General features: G+C 52.4%; 1 protein-coding gene across 1 annotated transcript; it reads left to right on the forward strand.

Annotated features, from left to right (window-relative positions):
* Positions 1-1,879: 1,879 nt before the first annotated feature.
* Positions 1,880-12,544, forward strand: HDAC3 (histone deacetylase 3). Its single transcript, XM_030957637.1, has 15 exons — positions 1,880-1,989; positions 2,244-2,326; positions 4,854-4,996; positions 6,637-6,718; positions 6,893-6,949; positions 7,042-7,097; positions 8,331-8,464; positions 8,713-8,793; positions 8,888-8,961; positions 9,095-9,159; positions 9,893-9,982; positions 10,085-10,143; positions 10,585-10,664; positions 10,956-11,113; positions 11,378-12,544. Exons 1-15 carry the CDS (start codon positions 1,935-1,937, stop codon positions 11,445-11,447), a joined length of 1,287 nt encoding a protein of 428 aa, XP_030813497.1. The 5' UTR covers positions 1,880-1,934; the 3' UTR covers positions 11,448-12,544.
* Positions 12,545-20,700: the final 8,156 nt, after the last annotated feature.

Below are 20,700 nucleotides of genomic sequence, written 5' to 3' on the forward strand. Positions count from 1 at the left end.
AGCACCGGCCATGCCACTTGTCACTGCTCTTATCAGAGTTTGCTCAGAACCCTCTGGAATCCATCAAGGTTTCTAAGATATAAACTGTGCTAAAGAACAAAGAGGAAGCTGAGAAACGGAATTCCAAGACCACAAGAAGTAAATAACAGCAGCAAAGCAGCTGGAATGGGACCAGTCCCATATTCTGAGAGGGGCACTCAGAACACGTGGACAAGACAAAGGCACCAATAAGAAATGTGTGCAGAGAGTTAGAATGTATAAATAACTATATAATGTAAACAATAAATGGTTTCTGCTTAATCATATTGGCCCAGGAGTCCTGAATTTCCCCCTCTGGGTGCTGGGCTCGGTGCCAGGTGCCCTCTCTGAGTGTCCCCAGCCCCGGCTGGGCCCTGCAGGGTCACAGTGAGAGGGTCCTGGTTCTCCTCTGGAAGTGTCCCTGCCCCTGGCAGGGACTGGAATAAAATTATCTTAAAGTCCCTTCCAATCCTATCCCCTAAACCCTCCTGTGATCCTTGCTCCACGCTGGAGCTGGGATCCTAAAAGGAAACCCACACAAGGAGCAGTGTGGAGGGGGCACTGTCCCCAGAGGGGGGGACAGAGACAGCCAGAAATATCCCATAATAACCCCACAATTTCATCCCACCTTGACACCTGCAGCCAGCACAGCACCCAGAACTCCCGGCCATCCCACCCTGCCCCACCCCATACAGGCAGGAAGCTCCTCTTGATGCTTCCAGGAGGTTTCCATGCCCTGGGAATGCCAGCCTGGCACCCACTGAGCTGCCAGGGAACATGCCAGTGCCCGCCTGCCCTGGTGCCCATGCTCAGGCAGCTCTGGGGGTGCTGCCCTCTCTGAGGAGCCTGGCTCCAGCACAGCTCCCCTCACCCCAAACTGCAGGAAGCATCAAGCAGGAGGCTGGCAGGACCAAGCCTTGATTTTGGCTTGGTTTTCCAAGCCTTTGGCCCAGGCTTCCTGCTCTGTCCGTCTGTCCTTCCCTCCAGCCCCAGGGAGCAGGTTCGTGCTGCCATTCCCACACCATGGCAATGTTTCCATCTCCTGTCAGCTCCGGCTGCCTCCTCATCCCCAGCGATTTCCCACCCTGCCTTTGTCCTCCTCCTGCCTTGCAGCGCCTCCAGAGGGTTTTCCCCGAAGCTCCGGAGAGCCTGCAGCCCCCAGGGTGGCACCTGGTGACAGCTGGAGGTGACAGCTGGTGGCGGCAGGTCCCCATCCCTCAGGGACTGGGATGGAGTGAGCCCCATCAGGGCGTGGGTGTCCCATGGGAAGCCCACTGCCCACCGCCTGTGCCCTGGGGTGGGGGCTGTGGGGGTGACAGGGGCAGCTGGGAGTGACTGGGAGAAAACTGGGGGGAACTGGGGGCCTGGAGAAGAGAATCCAGTGGCCAGCTGGGCTCTTTGGGAGTAACTGGAGCAGCTGGCAGTGACTGGGAGCGGGTGAGGAGGAGGGAGGAATGATGGTGGCACCTGAGGGAGCAGACGGAGAATTATGGCAGAGAACCAGCAGGCAGCTGGAGGTAACTGGGAATGACTGGGAGGCAGCTGCAGGCCTGCAGAAGGGAAACCAGTGGGCAACTGGGGCCTGCTGGGGGCAACTGGGACCTGCTGGGGGCAACTGGGGGCACCTGGCAGTAACTGGGATCTGCTGGGTGTAACTGGGAGCAGCCGGGGGTGACACTGGGAGTAACTGGGATCTGCTGGGAGTAACTGGGATCGGCTGAGGGTGACACTGGGAGTCACTGGGATCTGCTGGGGGTGGCACTGGGACCGCTGGGTGGCCACGCCCCTTGACCAAGCCACGCCCCCTTTGTAGGTGTGGTTTACCGTGGTCCCGCCCCAGCCCTGTCCCGGGTCCGGCGGGTGTCGCGGGTTGATGACGTAAGCGGGAGCGCGGCGCGCGGCGCGGCCTGTCCGCCATGGCGAAGACCGTGGCCTATTTCTACGACCCGGACGTGGGGAACTTCCACTACGGTGCGAGCGGGGCCGCGCGGGGCCGGGGCAGCACCGGGGCGGGGCGGCGGAGGCGCTGCTGTGGGGCCGGGCGGGGCCGGCTGGAGGCGGGGGCGCGGCCCTGCCCGCTCTCCCTGTCCCCGCTCCCCCGCTCCCCTCTCCCCGCTTCCCCCCGTCCCCTCAGGCCGGACCTGCTGCGGAGCGCGGCGGGCGGCGGCAGCGGCCGTTGTGCCCCGGCTGGCGGCCCCGTTAATCCCCGCGCGGTTCCGTTCCAGGCGCGGGGCACCCCATGAAGCCGCACCGCCTGGCGCTCACGCACAGCCTGGTGCTGCACTACGGCCTCTACAAGAAAATGATCGTAAGCCACGCGTGGTCCCGGCCGGGCTGGGGGGCGACAGCAGGGCACCCCCGAGGGGTCAGCCAGGCTCTGACCTGAGCCCCCAGGGCTGCTTTGGGGACCCCACGGGTGGGGCACGCGTTCAGTGCTGGGTTTGGAGCTTTGGGGACCCCACGGGTTGATGACAGTGCTCAGTGATGGCTGTAGAGCTTTGGGGACCCCACGGGTTGATGACAGTGCTCAGTGATGGCTGTAGAGCTTTGGGGACCCCACGGGTTGATGACAGTGCTCAGTGATGGCTGTAGAGCTTTGGGGACCCCACAGGTGGATGGGTGACAGGTTCAGTGGTGATTTTAGAGCTCAGTCTCACACTGTTGGTGCAGCTGTGGATTCCAAGGAGCTGCTGAGGTCAGGCAACTGTAGAGATACAATTCATGAAAAGAATTTTAGGTGTTTAGATAGGAGAAAAGTTTCCTTAATTAATAAAACTACATCCAGGGCAGCGACTGTGTGGAAATGCAGCACTTGGGGGAACTGTGGGGAGCCTTTGCAAAGTTTCTCTGACAGATTTTTACTGTCATTGTGTGGATTTCCACAAGTAACTTCCCCAGAGTTTGTTTTTGGTTTTATTTATTATTTCCAGAAGAAACTTCCCCAGAGGTGTTTTGGTGTTTTTTTGTTTGTTTGTTTGGTTGGGTTTTTTATTTCCACAAGTAACTTCCCCAGAGTTTGGTTTTGGTTTTGTTTATTTCCACAAGACACTTCCCCAGAGTTTTTTTTTATTATTTCCACAAGTAATTTCCCCAGAGGTTTTTGTTTTGTTTTTCTTTTATTTCCACAAGAAACTTCCCCAGAGGTTTTTTTTATTATTTCCACAAGTAACTTCCCCAGAGGTTTGTGTTTTGTTTTTCTTTTATTTCCACAAGAAACTTCCCCAGAAGGGATTTTATTTTTTTTATTATTTCCACAAGTAATTTCCTGAAGAAACTTCCCCAGAGTTTTTTTAAATTATTATTTCCACAAGTCACTTCCCCAGAATTGGGCTTTTCCTTGCAGGAACAACCAAAAATCCTGTTCTGACCTAACACTTGTAAATGGCAAATCCCTGCCTGAAGGAGGCAGTGGGCAGAGCTCTACATTTTTAATCTTGAAATTCTTTTTTGGGTGGTTACTTTTCTACAAGCTGCCACTGGGAAGCTGAAAATCTTCATCCCCAAGCAGTCAGGGACTGGCCAAGTCAGGAGAAATGAAACCAGGGGTTTGGAGCAGTGGGACTGTGAAATGCCTGCTGATTTGGTGTTGTGCTTGCTTTGTTTCTGCCTCCTTACAGCCCAAGGCTGCGATGCTGCTGGGCTGGCTGTGCCTCTTCCCCCCTTGCCCAGCTCAGGAAGGAGGGTGGGATTGCTGGGAAGGCTGCAAGGAGCCAGCTGTGCCCTGCCAGCAGCTGAGTGAACACTTCAGCCTGCTTTTCCCTCCCTTTCTGTTTGATCCCCACATCCCTGCTCTGAGAGCCTCTGGCTGTCCAGTGGGAGCCATTTCTCCTCTCTTTGCCAGAGGTTTTGGGCTGGTTTGGTTTAATGAACAATTCCTGGGGGATCCATGGGAATAAGGAGTTGCCTCATCCCCTGTTTGAGCTGTAAGAGGCAGCAGCCTCTGAGAAACACCAAATTCCACATGGAAAACACAAGGAGAGGAGGAGATGGGCTTGTTCTGCTTTATGGTGGCTCTGAAAATGCCCAGGTTTCCTGCTCAGCACAGAAAACAGGAACATGCTGTGTTGGGGAAGATGAAACAGGGAAGCTTTATAAATATGACACTCCTACAATGCTGCAGTTGTCCTGAGGAATTTCCCTTTGGAGACCAGCTTGTGCATCTTCTGTTATGTTCATGTTCCACTTTTTCTATGAAGTGGTTGCTTTAAATAAGAGAAATTTAAATAAGAGAAATCACAGAAAAGATCTCTTATCAATTGAATTCCTTCTCCCAGTGGGGTTGATTTTTAACTTCCCCTCTCCTGAGGGATGTGCCCCAAGTGCCAAACCTGTGTTGTCACAAGGTTCTGGATCTGACTCCATCCACCTCCCTGGCCATTCCCCCTGTTTTCCTTTCCAAAGGAAACAAAACTTATGCAACTCTTCCATCTTCCTGGGAGGTTTCCCCAAATAATTTGGAACCTGTCAGTTAAATCTTACAGAGGGATCAGAAGCACCCCTAGATCAAACTGGTGAGTAGGGAGGAAGGATCCCCCAGGGAAGGAAAAGCTGTGGTTTATTTTGCTGCCCAAGCAGGAGAATGTGCCATGAGGTAGGAAGAAATTTTATGGCAAGAAAGAGCTGCAGTCAGGAGAGGCAGAATTTGGATTTAGGAAAGGAAAGATGAGAGGAGAGCAGGTTCCATAGAGCAGCTGAATTTAAATGAATACAATTACCAGTGTTTGCACATTTTTAAGGTACCTGGTGCAGTCCACTTGTCAATTAGCTCGAGATTCCTTCCAGCCCAAGGAGCCAGAGTTTGGATGGGAAATAACTGCTGCTTTTGTCTCTGGAAGGTGTTCAAGCCCTACCAGGCCTCCCAGCACGACATGTGCCGCTTCCACTCCGAGGATTACATCGACTTCCTGCAGAGGGTGAGCCCCAACAACATGCAGGGCTTCACCAAGAGCCTCAATGCCTTCAACGTGGGTGACGACTGGTGAGTGCCCAGGGGCTGCCCTGCCCTGCCCAGGGCCCTGCTGCAGTGTGCCATTCCTGCCCTGCTTTGGGCAGCACAAAGATGTGTCCCTCCTGTGCTGGCTGGGTTTGAACAGCCAGGTTCTGCTGGGGAAGGCAGGAGCCTCCTCTGAAATGGAAAATGCAAACCCCCTCTCCTGTGGTATTTTCAGGGTCCCCTCTGGCAGGAAGGAAATTGTAAGAGCCTGAATGAGAGCTCTTCCAAATGCAGTTTATTCCATCCAAGAGGTTACAGCAGTCCAGGGTCGTGGGTGACAGAGCTGTGCCCACAGCTGTCAGCTCCAGCTGCAGGCAGGCCTGGAGACCCTTTGGCTTTGGTTGCAATGCATTCTAGACTTTTCTTTGCTGAGCATCTTAATACAGTAGAGCCAATCTATACCTGAACTGTTATCTATAGCTTATCATAACTCCTGTCATTACCATATTCATGTTACTGTTCTCCAATCACTAAAAGTCAGTACATTACAGTTTTAGCTAGAAGTTGGTTTTCAGTTTTCTTGCAGTGGAAAATTCTGAGACCTTTTTTCTACTTGCAACATTTGCTGCCTTGTTTGCCTGTGCTATTTTTTTGCTTGGTAAAAACATCCTTTATCCTTTGCTCTAAGCCATAAAAACCCCTTCTAACTAACACACCCTTTGCCTCCTTGGTTATCCAGTAAGACTGGCTCAGCAATTCTTTTCTTCTATATCTAAACTTGCTTCCATCTCTATTCCTTCTTCAGATTCTACATTCAAAAATCTTTCTGCTAAGCACACCTATCTGTGAGACTTTCTTGTCAAACTTTCATCCTTCCCAGCAGGAAATGATGAATCTGACTCCATGTTCTTAGAAGGCTAATTTATTATTCTATTCTATTCTATTAATGCTATACTAAAGAATGGAGAAAGGATACTTACAGAAGGTGTGGCCTTCCAGTACTTGAAGGAGCTGACAGGAGAGCTGGAGAGGGACTGGGGACAAGGCCTGGAGGGACAGGACACAGGGAATGGCTCCCACTGCCAGAGGGCAGGGATGGATGGGATACTGGGAAGGAATTGTTCTCTGGCAGGGTGGGCAGGCCCTGGCACAGGGTGCCCAGAGCAGCTGTGGCTGCCCCTGGATCCCTCCCAAGTGTCCAAAGCCAGGCTGAGTGAGGCTTGGTACAGTGGGAGGTGTCCCTGCCATGGCAGGGGTAGAACAGGATGAGCTTTAAGTTCCCTTCCAACTGAAATCATTCTGGGATTGGGAGCTGTCACAGTCTCCCCCTCTCCTGAGGCAGTGTCTCATCGTGTCCCAGCTGTGGGCACACCCCAGCAGAGCTGCAGGACAGACTCTGACAGGTTTTGAGAACAGTGAAGCCTTCTCAAGGCTGGTTTGGAAGCTTTGGGAATCATTCTCAAATTCCCTGTGTTCCCCACGGTGTTTGCAGGCAGCTCACTCCCCTGCTGGGGCTCAGTGAGTTACAGGCAGGTTCAGAGTGATCCTGATCCCAAATTAACACTTCCACAGAGAACTGAGCTTTATTCTTGCTCAGGTGTTACCCCTGACCAGTTTGATTCCTTTTTCTCTGCAGAAAAGGGGAGGAATGAGGATTCTGAGTTGGAATGTGGTTTCTTTTTCAGCCCAGTGTTTCCAGGCCTCTTTGAATTTTGCTCTCGTTACACTGGGGCCTCCCTGCAGGGAGCAACACAGCTGAACAACAAGGTAAGGGGCTGAGGTGCTGATCTTGTGGAACCCAGCTGGAGCTTTGGAGGAGGAGGGGGAAAAGCCAGGAGGGTGCTCTGGACCCCTGGGATGGGCAGGTGGCAGTGGGAAGGAGGGTACAGAGTTGTTGTCACCATATTGTCACTTTAAACTCATTTCTCTTTCCTCTCTTAGATCTGTGACATTGCCATAAACTGGGCAGGGGGCCTCCATCATGCCAAAAAGTTTGAGGTAATGAGGCAGAGCTGTGGATTCCTCTTGTCTTTGGGGCCTGGGCTCTGTTGATCTCATCCTAAAGCTCTTGGGGTTTCTCTCTCTTCCAGGCTTCAGGCTTCTGTTATGTCAACGACATCGTGATCGGCATCCTGGAGCTGCTCAAGTAAGGACAGGCCCCAGGGCTGAACTCTGCTTGCTGCTTCGTGCTTTCCCTCTGCTCTTTCTCTCTTTCCCTGCTTCATTTGCCTTTCTGGAATCCAGGAAGCCCAAAAACTTCATTTTTGTTGAGGCCTTACCTGTAAGATGCACAAAAGGGTTTGAGCGCTGGAACATCTGAGTCCAGTTTTGTTGGAGTCAGATGTTTTGTTATCTCTCAGGGAGCTTGAGGGATACAGAAGAGTTCTTCAATCCCATTTCAGGGGCTCCTGAGTCTCAGCCTTTTTGCCACAGTGAGGTTTTGGTTCACTGGAGACACAAAAATGACTCAAATCTTTCTGGAGTTGTTTGGGCGCCTTAAGAACAGGATTTGGGCTGCACATGGATGATCAAAGGATACTTGGTCTCCATAGAAAAGAGTCAGGTTATTTTTCACTTCAGGAAATGAAGTGAAAAATGAATTCCGAATGAGAGGAGAGGTTACAGAAATACCTTTAGTTTCTTGAGTTGATCTGAGGTGGTTTTTTGGGGCTTTTTTTGGTACTTCAAAGTGCCCTCCTTGTCACTGAACTTCAGACGAGTTGTCATGGAATTAAAAAGAATTTGGAGTTGATCAAACAATAGTTACATGACTGCTGGCAAGTTTACTTGCTCTCAGTCAGATTTATGGGATGTACTGGGTTTTCTTGTTCCCCCTTCCCTGCTGTTTGGAACCTCAGGATTTCCCTGGCTATCCCTGCACAAGAGGCCTCAAGTACAGCCCAGTTACCCCTCATGGGATGTTATTTATGTCCCTGTTCTTCTGTTGCCTGTTTCCAGGAACCATTTCTGCAGAGGTGACTGCATTTTGAGTTTGCTTCTGTCTCTGTGTCTCTGGCTGCTTCTCCAGTAAATTTAGCCTGGAAATTTTGGTGCTCACCAGCTGGGACAAAGTGCTCCATTTCCCACCTCCTCCATGCCAGCTTGCCTTTCATTTCCTGATATGATTAAAATCACTGGAGCTCTTAAAGATTAACTATGAGCACATTGGAAACAAGAATCTGCAATTTGTGAACATCCAGCTGCTTAAACAAGTTATTTTCCAAGACATTTCTGGCCCTATTTAAAACCTTTTTGTTCTAATATCCATTTCCAACCACCTCAGAAGAAAATGTTTTAAATACCAATTTCCAAGCACATGAAAGGAGGATGTTTGAGTGTGTACAGATGCCTGGAACCCCAGCTTTGATGTGTTCCACAGGTATCACCCCCGGGTGCTGTACATCGACATCGATATCCATCACGGGGATGGGGTGCAGGAGGCTTTCTACCTGACAGATCGTGTCATGACAGTGTCCTTTCACAAATATGGCAACTATTTCTTTCCTGGCACAGGTAAGTTTTGAATTTCTAGTGGGAACCTGCTTAGGAATCCCTTCGAAGCTCTGCTAGAGTAGAAAAGAGTAAATCACAAAACTCAAGCTGTGGGGGGGATATGGTGGGAGAAAGTGATTAGAGAGGAATCGAGCTGTAGTTGCTTGTAAGAAGGGGGTTCTGATTAGGTGGAAGGACTCAGCCCAGCTCAGACCTGGCTTTGCACAGCTCTGAAGCCTCAGGGCTGTTGTGCCTGTCCTGTTTTGCAGGTGACATGTATGAGGTTGGTGCAGAGAGTGGCCGTTACTATTGTCTCAACGTGCCCCTCCGAGATGGCATCGATGACCAAAGTAGGTGTTCCCTCCCCTTTCCCCTTGGCCCCAGGGCTTTCCTGGTCCTCCTGCTCCAGAGCCATGACAAATCCACCTCTCTCTCTCTCCAAAGGTTACAAGCACCTCTTCCAGCCAGTCATTAACCAGGTGGTAGATTACTATCAGCCTACCTGCATAGTCTTGCAGGTAAGGAAGCAAACCTCTGTGCACACATCCATGCCTGCAGAGGGCTCAGAGGGCTCTGTCTGTTTGACCTTCTGTCCCCTGGTGTGGATCTGGAGAGCAATGCCAAATTGTTTTTCTGTTTTTCTATTCTCAGTGTGGTGCTGATTCTCTGGGTTGTGACCGGCTGGGATGCTTTAACCTCAGTATAAGAGGTCATGGGTAAGTACAGCAGGGCTGGGCTCAGAAAAACCACCTGAAGGACTCTGAGGAGTCTCTGCTGTGAGGCTGGAGCTTTGGCTTTGGCCTGCCAGCAGTTTTTGAGGGTTTTTTTTAACATTTGTGTAACTAGAGTAGGTCTGATAATGAGGCTTTGTATGAGGTGCTGCAGAGGGGTGATGAAAGAGGCCATGGAGATGGTCCTGAGGACTGGAGGCAGCCTGGGAGAGCTGGGGGTGCTCACCTGGAGAGGAGAAGGCTCCAGGGAGAGCTCAGAGCCCCTCCAGGGCTTGAAGGGGCTCCAGGAGAGCTGCACAGGGACTGGGGACAAGGGATGGAGGGACAGGACACAGGGAATGGCTCCCACTGCCAGAGGGCAGGGCTGGATGGGATATTGGGAATGAGGAATTGTTCCCTGGCAGGGTGGGCAGGCCCTGGCACAGGGTGCCCAGAGCAGCTGGGGCTGCCCCTGGATCCCTGGCAGTGCCCAAGGCCAGGCTGGACACTGGGGCTGGGAGGAGCCTGGGATGGTGGAAGGTGTCCCTGCCATGGCAGGGGGTGAATGAGACAAGCCTTAAGGTCCTTCCCAACCCAACCCCATGCTGGAGATTCCTGGGTGGAAGCTCCAGGTATATCACAGCAGCCATGGTGCTTTTGGGAGTTCAGGGGGGCATTTCTGACACGTGAACCTGTGCTGCAGTTTCCAGCTCTGCCATTTTCCTGTTTGGGTTTGTAGGGAGTGTGTGGAGTATGTGAAGAGCTTCAACATCCCCTTGCTGGTGCTGGGAGGAGGAGGTTACACGGTCCGGAACGTGGCTCGCTGCTGGTGAGTCCCCTCTGCCTGGTGAGGGGCACTGCTGTGGGATTTGTCCCTGCATTTCCCATGTCCCTTTCAGGGAACTGAGCTCCTCTTTCCCCATCTTTTCAGGACTTATGAAACCTCCTTGCTCGTGGATGAACCAATTAGTGATGAGCTCCCCTACAGTGGTAAGTTGGAGATGCTTTTTTTCCTTATGAGCTCAGCTGGAATTCTTGGGATGTTCTATTCTGCATTGACCAGGGCCAAAGTGTCAGCACTTCCTGACCTTGGAGATGGCCTTAGCCATGCCTGGAAGTGTCCAAGGCCAGGTTGGGTGGGGTTTGCTCTAGTGGAAGGGGGGTGGAATGAGATGAGATTTAAGGTCCCTTCCAACCCAAACCATTCTGTGATCTCCCACCACCCACTTTGCTGGGCAGACACAGTTGTGTGTGTCCAGTGTGATTCAGTTTGCACCATTTCCTGTTGTTTTGTCTAATCCCTTCCACTCAGGGTTGAATATCACTGTGCTTTTTAAGCTCTGCTCTCCCCCAGGCAGGTGGGAGGGTGAGCTGTGCTCTCTGCACAGCTTCTGGCCCTCTGTGCTCTAACTCTGCCTCCTTGCATCCCAGAGTACTTTGAGTACTTCGCTCCAGACTTCACCCTTCACCCTGATGTCAGCACGAGGATTGAGAATCAGAACTCCAGGCAGGTGAGTGCTTGCAGCCATGCTGCAATATCACCTTGGGATTTCCAAAACCCTGTGGTTGATGCTCTGTCCTGTGAAACCAGCTAGAGCCCAGGGCAAAAAAAACAATGAGAAACAACAACTGGGTTGTGTCAGTGTTTCCTGCTTGGGTGGCAATGATTGAATTCACTCTGCTCTGATAAGTGACTTTTTGCACAAGTGTGTTGCTCTTGGCCAGCACAGAGGTGATGCAGGCAGGTGACAGAGCTGTGACACGTGCCACTGTGGTGATCCCTGTGTGTTGTGTCCCTGTAGTACCTGGATCAGATCAGGCAGACCATATTTGAGAACCTGAAGATGCTGAACCACGCTCCCAGCGTGCAGATCCACGACGTGCCCTCAGACCTGCTCAGCTACGACCGCACAGATGAGCCTGATCCTGAGGAGAGGGGCTCAGAGGAAAACTACAGCAGGTACCAGAGCCTCTTCTGGAGCAATGGGCTTCCCTTTCTGCCCCTGGAGGGGGTTTAGAGGAATCCATCTGAGTCCTAGAACAAGTCATAGAATCCCAGAATTTGGGGTTGGCAGGGACCTTAAAGCCCATGGGCAGGGAATTCACTTCTGAGTCTTTTGTTTTTACCCAAGGAGCTTCTGTGGTCTCCTGCTATGACATTCCCTCAGGCCCCAGGGGTTCCAGGTCTCTGTCCCCTCCCTGACAGGGATTTCTCTCCCCCCAGGCCTGAAGCTCCCAACGAGTTCTACGACGGTGACCACGACAATGACAAGGAGAGCGACGTGGAGATCTGAGGGCTCTGGGCTGCGGGGCCTCCCGCCTTGGACATGGATGCTTGGAGCACACAACTGGGCCCTGCAGGAGCCACTTTAGCCCTCTCTCCATCTTAGACTGCGTGTGGTGGCAGCAGAGCCAGCCCCACTGCAGGCTCCTGCCACCTGGAGAGGCACAGATGTGACGTGTGCTCCTTACTTGTCACCGCGTCACAGTTCCCGCTGTCGCTGCTGTGGGCATGGAGCCCTGCTGAGTCCTGGCTGGCAGCTGTGGGACTGCCACAGAGCCTGAGCCACCTCCATGGTTCCCATGCAGGCTCCTGCCAGCCAGCTGGGAGCTGGAGCAGCTGTGCCTACGATCTCTGCCTCTCTGCAGCACTTGGGATCCATCCTGCTGTCCCTGACCTGCACTCAGGTACCGCCCTGCCGTCCTCTGCAGCCTGCACTGAGAGCTGCTCCTGCTGTCCCTGCTAAGCAGCTGATGCTCCACAGCTCCAGGAATTATTGGATCAGACCAGTTGTGGGGTAGGGATGTCCTTGGAGCAGCTCAGTGGAGTGGATGGAAGGATGTGTGCAGAGCATAAGGTCATTCCTTCCCCCCACACCTAGATCTGCATTCACAAACGAGTTCTGCAGCACTTTGCTGAGTTGGACACAACCTCCCTGTTGTGTTTATTCCTTGGGAAGCTTAAATCCCTGTGCAACAGAGGTTTGGCTGCCCAGGTCAGTACTTAGTGTGTCCTGCACCTGTAATGTAGCTTCCAGCTGTGTTCCCCAAGTTCACACATGGTCCTGCTGTGTGTCAGCAAGAGATCTGGGCTGTTTGCTCTGAGAGGAAACAGTTCTGGGCTGTACCCAGCAGATCTTGCTCTGCTGCTGGGTGAGGGAAGCTGCTTTCCTGCAAGTGCTCTGTTCCTGCCCTCACCCAGCAGAGAATTCCCTCGGCCATCCCTCCAATCCCAGATTTTGCTGCTCCTTCTCCTGAGTGCTCAGCTGGTACCTGTGGTGGTTTGGAACGTGCTGTTAGGGGAGGTGGGGGGTTCAGCCTCTGTCTGTACGGTTCTGTTTGTTTACTGATGTCTTTGAACATTAAAGAAGAGGCAGTATTTTTCTTACCTGACCTCTTGTTTGTCTGTTTCATCCCCACACCTTTTTGGCTCCTGTTCTCCCAAGGGTCGAGCATGTCCCTGGCAGGGCAGTGTCATCCACTGTCTGAAGGAATGGAGGGAATGCTGCTCCTCAGAGTAAATGTTGGTGAGTTTTTGGCATTTCTGCACATGAGGGGAGCACCCTGAACTCCCTTTCAAGAGGCCAGGAGGGGTGGACACTCCAGTTACACCTCTGAGTCCAGCAAAAGCTTTGCAGGAAGCTGCAGAGCCAATTCAGGAGATTTTTCCTGCAGTTATTTAAAATGCCATAATTTTTGAGTTGCAGTGTCCATAACAGCCTGTGCACTTTGCACTCCCACTGTCCCAAAGCCCTTTTGGGGACTGTTCTGCAGTTCTGGTCACTAAAACATGAAGCAGGCAGTAAGTCAGGGTGTCAGTGGGTGCCCAGAGAAACCCCTCAGAAATAAATTGTGGTAGAATTAGACTGGGGATGGAGCAGGGTGATCAAAGGTCCTGTGTGAGGAGGGATCTGGTGGGTCAGGATCCTTCAGCTGAGGGGGGAGAACTGAGCAGGGAAAGGAAATGTCGTGTGGGAAGGTAATGTCATAACCAAGAGTGCCAGAGAGGGTTTCTCCAAGTGCCAGACTGCAACAGCAGGGCCTGGAGTGCCAGGACCCAGGGAATGGGTCCCACTGCCAGGGGCAGGACTGGATGGGATGTTGGGAATAGGAATTGTTCCCTGGGAGGTGGGCAGGCCCTGGCACAGGTGCCCAGAGCAGCTGGGGCTGCCCCAACCCTGGCAATACCCCTGATGGGAGGATATTTGCTCCTGAACCAGGCTGAATTCTCAGCTCAGTGCATGAGGCTCCCTGTGCAGAGCTGTGCTCGGACACCAGGTGGCAGCTGGATCGCTGGGATTCTATGGAGGCTCCGTGGCCCTGCTGCAGCCCCTGTGCAGACACTGCAGCCCCACAGAGGGGTTTGGGGTGGGAGCAGAGTCCTGGCTGCGTTCTCAGGAAGGTCTGGGGGTTCTGGGCGCTGTCAGGCCTGGCTGTCACTAGGGCACAGGGCCAGGGATTGCTCCTGCTGCACCTCTGTGACTTCCCTGGGTGAGCTTCCACACCGTGCCCTGCAAACCCCTTGGCACCAGGGATGGGGCCAGGCTGGCACTGCCCTATCTGCACAGGATCTCCCAGAGATTCCCTCCTGGGGAGAAATGAATATTCTGTCTTAATTTCCCATAAAGAATCACATAAAGTACTTTCTTTTTTCCCTGACTTCAGGCTTTACCTGACTCTGTCCTGGCTGTGAGCCCCAAAACAGAACAACCCCAAGCTAATGAACTCACTGCACCATCTCCTGGAGCTCAGGTTGTTCCCAGAGGTGGGAGCTTTGTGCACATCTGTGCCTGGGTAGGAAATTGGGATAAGAACATCCTTGTTGTTTTGGGTGCTCTGGGAAGTGTTTGTACCTTCCCTGGTTCCCACCTGTGCATATCAGAGCCTGGAGGGAACTTCCCACCTCCCAAACTTTCTGTAGCACAGCTGAGATGTTCAGCTGCTGTTCACACCTCACACCAGGGCCTGCTTGCCCTGTAGCACACCCTGGCACTGACAGGAGCTGATTTTGGGAGGTGCTGCCCAGCCAGGCCTGGCTCTCAGCCCCCAAACCCTGTTCCTCACTCCCCTCATGCCAGAGGGCCCAGGGGATCAGGAGCATTCCCTGCTGCCCCCCAGGCACTGCCACAGCCCAGGCTGGTGCCCCATTGCCAGGGTAAGGTGCAGCACAGCCAGGGGAGTGTCACCTCTTCCCCTTCTCTGATCTTTTAGGGAATGAGAGTTTGGGGATAGAAAAGTGCCTTAAATCTTCTCCCTCCCTCTGTGCTGAGCAAAGAGGGAACTTGGCAGGCCCTGACCCATCTGAGTGTCCTGGTTATTTTGTGTTAACCAAATTTCCTAGGTGGAGATGTCCATGGGAGTGGGGAGTGTGGATTTGATTCCGTCTGGGCCAGAATTACCTGCAGGAAGGAAAAGCAGAGGTGTTTCCTGCAGCTCTGTGCTGGGCTCAGCCCTGCCTGCGTGGGACAGGTCAGTGACAGCTCAGGTGCTGCAGGGGGGCTGGGCTGGGGCTGCCAGGGCACTGCAGAGCCCCTCAGGGGCAGCTTTGTGTCTGGCTGTCTCCAGGAGTTTGTTCCTGTGACTTCCCTGTGTGAACTTCTGGCCCAACAAATCCTCTGTCCCCCCTCCCCAGTGCTCCCATTTCAGTTTAAATCCCTCACCCTTGTCCTGTCACCACAGGCTCTGGTTCAAAGTCTCTCTCCACCTTCCCTCTAAGCTCCATCAGTGCCAGGGGCTGCTCAAATCTCCCTTCCAAGCACAACCCTAATTAATTACTCTCAGCATCACCCACCACCCTCATTGTGCATTTCCTCTGTCCAGTCTAAACCTCCTTCTTCCAGTTTAAACCCTTCCTCCTCCTCGTGTCATGGCAGGCTCTGATAAAAAGTCTCTCTGCACTTCTCTTATCAGCCCCTTCCAGTGTGGGAAGCCCCAGATAAGGGATCCCCACACAGTCCCCCCAGTCTGATGTCACTGCAGGTCCCAGTATGGACCAGTCCATAAGTCAGACCAGGCCAATCCAAAATTAGGGATTGCTCAGGGCATTTTGCAGTCAGGTTGGAGTCCCTGCAAGGCAAGACATTGTCCCAGCTCCTCTCTCAGCATAACTAAAAAAAAAAATTCTTAAATTTTTGTTTAGTTGGTAGAATTTGCTGTGTTTTTTGAAGGATTTTTTGCATTATTATTTCAGATTATTTTTGGAGTATGAGGAAATGAGATTAATTTTTTGTTTGTATGTTGTAAAGATTTTTTTTTTAGGTTTTGAGGAATTTTTTTGTTTTGCACAAGGAATTGGTAGTTGTTTTTGTTGTTGTATATTATTAGAACTGGAAGGTGTAATAACAGCAGTGATTAGAGGTGGTGGTGTAGTAGGAGGCTGAATGTTTTGTTGGTTTTAACATGGTGTTGGTGGAAGCAGGTAGGTATTGTTTATGGAAGTATTTAGGGTGTTGTTATTTCGTTGTATGGAGGGTGTTTGAGATGGTATTTTGTGTTTAGATTTAAATGTTTATTATTTTTATTTCTATTATAAGTTGTGAGTTGCTGGTTCCCATTTGGACCTGGGGATGTTGTCTGTAAGTCCTGGATGCAGCCCCCCAGGAATTCCTCACCCATCTGACCAGAATTCCTCACCCAGGCTCACCCAGAGCAATTCTGGAAGTCAGTGACCCCTCAGGTCCATGAGGTCAGGTCCAGGATGGATTTAACTCCTGACATGTGGATTTGGAGATTCCTTTACAGGGCAGTGACACTTCACTCCCCCAAGCTGGGGCTCAGGGCCCTGAGCTCCTCATGTGGACCCAAATCAAAGTTTCTCTTGGGACTGAAGCTTTGGGGTTTCCTGGCAGTGCTGGGGACCTGTCCCCAAATTCCTGTTCCTGGTTCTCTGCCTGTCTTTCCAGCATCCCTGAGTGCTCTTCCCATGTCCTCAGGAATTCCCAGGATACTCTGGCACCCCTTCCCCTTGCTCACAAATATCTGGCTGCAGGCATCAGGGTCTTCTGCAGCCAAAACCTCCCTCCCCTTCCTTGTCCATCCCAGTGTCCCCAGCTCTGTCCCCTCAGGCCTTTGGGATTCTGCAGCTGTGGCTCCTCTCTCCCTCCTTCTGTTCCTGATGTGCCAACATTGGCTGAGAAGTGGCAGCAAACAGGGACAGAAACTTCTCTGTGCCTCTGGAATATTCTCAGGAAAAATGGAGAAATCTGTCCCAAACCAGGAGCTGGTAAATCCAAAAGTTTCTGCTGAGGAGAAGGAGCAGGGGGAGCTCACCAGGTCCTTCCAGCATCACAGGATAATTCGGAGTCAAAGGCTCCTCTGGAGGGCTCAGGCCCATTCCTCCTGCCCCAGGTGAGGCCAATCCAAAGTTAGGGATTGTTCAGGGCATTTGCAGTCAAGTTGGAGCCCCTGCAAGGCCAGACATTGTCCCAGCTCCTCTCTCAGCATAACTGAGCTCCCTTCTCTGCTATTTAACACCCTTGTGAATATATTCTCTTTAAACAAATCCTGATTTACCTCATGGGAGCTGGTGGCTCTCTTCCCTTCACCTTCTCCCTGCTCTTGCCTCCTCATTTCCCTGGATTGGTGTTGGGGACACACCCTGGCAGCACCAAGGTGCTCTGGCAGGGCTCTGGCAGCAGCACTGCTCTGGGAAATCGTGGAAGAGATTTTACAGCAACTTCTGTGAGCCAGAGAGAAGCTTGATCAGAGGATCCATGTTCACCTCTGAAAGAATTTCCTACCAAGGTCACTTACACAGAAACCAAGAAAGAAAGAAGGAGAAATAAGAGAAACCTGCAACTGCCTGTTCCAATGAGCACTTTGTTTGTCTCTCATAACCAATGAGTAAAGTGTAAATTCATGAGGTTTGTAAGAATAAAAAGCATGCTACAATAAAAACAGGTTTGAAGCCTTCTGAAAATGGAATGTGTTGCTTTGTATTGTCTCCATCTCAACTACGACAGGGAATGAATGTTCCTTTGCTTTCTGGAGAACCTTCTCCCTGGACTTTGTGGTGAGAGTGATTTCTGCAGGATGGGTGGGCTACCTGCTCCCTGTGAGCCCTGGGACAGGGGTTTGAGGCTGTTCCTGCAATTCCTGGAAGCTGCAACCATTCCCAATGTCACACACACAGTCTGTAAGTACAGGTGGGGTGCTCTGGGAAGTGTTTGTACCTTCCCTGATTCCCAGATCTGCTTATCAGAGCCTGGAGGGAGCTGCCTGTGGATGGGCTCAGCAGCTGCTCTGCAGGCCAAGGGACTGAGTTAGCAGGGGAGGACATTGATAAAATGTGAGTTTATCCATAGCAAGGAAGAAAGCAAGGCCATTAGCACGGAAACCAACAAAACAGACACAAAAGGGATATTGCAGTTAGAGGACACCTGCCTTAGTGAGCAGTATTTGTGCCTTAATAATTTGTTATGAACTCTTGCTGATTCATTATTTCCATTAATTACTTTGTACCAATAAAATACAATAAACTATTGCTTTGTCCAATGAATAGAATGAGCTGTTTTGATGTAACAAATGACTTAAAATCACACTTTGTTAAGAGTGTAAAACTTAGGAACAACTTACAATAAAAAAGAAGCTGTTGCTGTCACTGCACAAGTGTGTGTGTGTGTCCATCTCAGCAGTGACTCTCCCACCTCACAAACTTTCTGTAGCACAGCTGGGATGTTTAGCCGGTGTTTGCACCTCACACCAGGCACTGGTGGTGCCTTTGTGCTGCCTTTTGCTGATGTTTGGGTGCAGCAGCTCTTTCCCTGCCATTCCAGCACCATCCCTGGGGCCCCTGGCTTGGTGCAGCCCCTGCAGCCAGCCTGGCCCAGGTGTTCTCCTGGCTGGAGGGGCTGCTGGGCTGCTTTTAACAGAGGACACCTGGAAAAGAGAGTGGGAGCCAGGCCAGGCTGTGACCCAGGGCTCAATCTTTGGGAGTGAGGAGCTGCTGCTGTCCCATCCCTGCTGCTGTCCCATCCCTGCTCCTGTCCCATCTCTGCTCCTGTCCCATCCCTGCTCCTGTCCCATCATTGCTGTGTCCCCATCATTGCTGTGTCCCCATCCCTGCTGCTGTCCCATCCCTGCTGCGGTCCCATCATTGCTGTGTCCCCATCATTGCTGTGTCCCCATTCCTGCTGCTGTCCCTATCACTGCTGCCACTGTGGTGGCTTCACCAGGTGCCAGTCCCGTGCCACCCCTCACTTTTGGGGAGCTGCAGGTGCCACCTGGCCCCAGCTCCTGCCTGTCCCAGGGCATTGCCCCCGCAAGCAGCGCTGGGGCTGTCACTGGTGGGGCTGAGTGCCGCTGTCTGGGGCGCACTGGGAGGCACTGGGAGGCCCTGCTGGGCCAGCAGCGCCCAGCGCACCCCCAAAGTGCTCCCATTGGGGCATCCCCACTGAGGAGCGATTTTTGGGGGCAATTGAACGTCTGAGGAGCCCCTGCCTGAACCCTGAGCTAGACCAAGCAGTTCTCCAAAGGCTTCCTGCCTTTGTGGGGGTCGCGGGGGTGTCCGGGCCGTGGCAGGGGGGCGTTTCCCGGTGCCCCCCGTGCTGTCACAGTGTCCCTGCAGTGTCGCTCGCATCCACCAGGTGCGCGCAGTTGAGCCGCGCTGGCGCCGCTCCCGGGATGAGCTCAGCGCGCCGGGATTGGGCGCCGGGATCAGCTGCTGCCCTGACGTGCGGCTGACGCGGCCCCGCATCACCCCCCGAGCCCCCCGAGCCCCCCCGAACCCCCCCGTGACCTCCTTTCGCAGACAAAGACGGGAAGCGGCGCCTGCGTGCGCATCCCGCCGCTCCATCCCCCCCTTGTCCTTCCCCTCCCTCCGGCCCCCGCTCGGAACCTGGAAAAAACAGCTCAGCTCCTATTTCAAGGAGCTTTTGTCCTCCCCGAGAGTTTTCTTGGGGACATTTGTCTTTCTTTCTTCTTCCTGTGACGGGAACATAATTGGGAGTGGGTGTCCATCTGCTGCGGGGGGAAAGGGGGGGTCCCGGGCAGAGATCACAGCAAGGAGCATCCCCAGACTTTGGGGAGCTTTGGATGGGGCATTTTGGGAGCAGGAGTGGGGATTTGCAGGGTTTTGTGCCCTGAAATGGATCAGGAATCAGGGATTATGCATTGCCTCTGTTGTGGGGCTCCCCCATCCCTGCAGTGCCCCCCCATACCCGGGGCTCTGGGCCTGGCAGTGCCAAAATCCCAAATCCTGTCCCAAATCCTATGCCAATCCTATCCCAATCCTATCCCAGATCCTATTCCAGGTCCTGTCCCAAATCCTGCCCCAAATCCTACCCCAATTCCTATCCCAATCCTATCCCAATCCTATCCCAATCCTATCCCAATCCTACCCCAATTCCTACCCCAAATCCTATCCCAATCCTACCCCAATCCTATCCCAATCCTAGCCAATCCCTATCCCAAATCCTACCCCAGATCCTACCCCAATTCCTACCCCAAATCCTATCCCAATCCTACCCCAAATCCTATCCCAATTCCTGCCCCAATCCCAATCCTGCCCCAATTCCTACTTCCCAAATCCTGCCCCAATTCCTATCCCAAATCCTGCCTTCCCACAGCTCTCCCCGTGTCCTGCCCAGCCCGGGGCCACCCTGCTGTGTCTCTTGTGCATTCCCAGCCCTGAGTCACCGGGGTGTGCTGGGAATTCAGCAGCTTTGGGAGCCCCAGAGCCCAGGTTTTGCAATTTTTTCAGTCCCCCATTGTTCATGGGGTGAGCTGTCCTGGCACCCCCTCTCCTGATCCCCCTTTTTGTGCAGCAACACTGCAAAAACTCCCTCGCCTCAAGCGCCACTTCCCTGCCAAGCTCCTGCTGCCCAGTGCCACCCTCAGTGTCCCCTGCCATGCAGGGGGACATGCCCCTATTTTTTAAATATATATATATATTAAAATTCTATCTATATATAAATTATATATATATATATTAAATATTAAAATAGATTTTTCATTTATTTTTATAGATTTATATTAATGACAGTAATAAAATCGAGGCTCCCTGGGTGTCCCATCCTGGCTGTCCTCCGCTCCATCCACCCCCAGGCATCCCCTCAGAGCTCCAGCTCCGGGTCAGCTCACCCTGATCCCATAAAAAGCTCTGCTCTCTCTCAGGAAAGGCCCCTGGAGGAATTTTTGCAGTTATATAAATTGTAGAAGTTACATAAGGACTTTCCCTGTGCGGCTCTGCAGGGCTCAGGTTGGTGCTGGGCCCCCCATTCCTGCCCGAGTCCCACCCCTCAGTGCTGCCATTTTACCTCCCATCACCTCCATCTGTCTCTTCAATATTTTAAAACTCCTTGCCTTTCTTTCTCATCCCCTCAGTGTTTAAATTATTACCAGGAAAAAAAAAAAAACCCAGCAAGAAAAGAAAATTGGGATCCTGGATATTTTCTTGTTTTTTCACCTCCTTCCTGGGCGATGCCTTTTGGCCCTTTTTGAACTGAACTTGGGAAATTTTTTGCAAGATTTCCTTGGGAATTTCAGCCTCAATCCAGCAGGATTTGGCCCTACCCTGGCACACTCCTGCCTTGAAACACTCAGGGAGCA

Source organism: Camarhynchus parvulus, chromosome 13 (genome assembly GCF_901933205.1).
Source record: "Camarhynchus parvulus chromosome 13, STF_HiC, whole genome shotgun sequence".
Classification (NCBI taxonomy): Eukaryota; Metazoa; Chordata; class Aves; order Passeriformes; family Thraupidae; genus Camarhynchus; species Camarhynchus parvulus.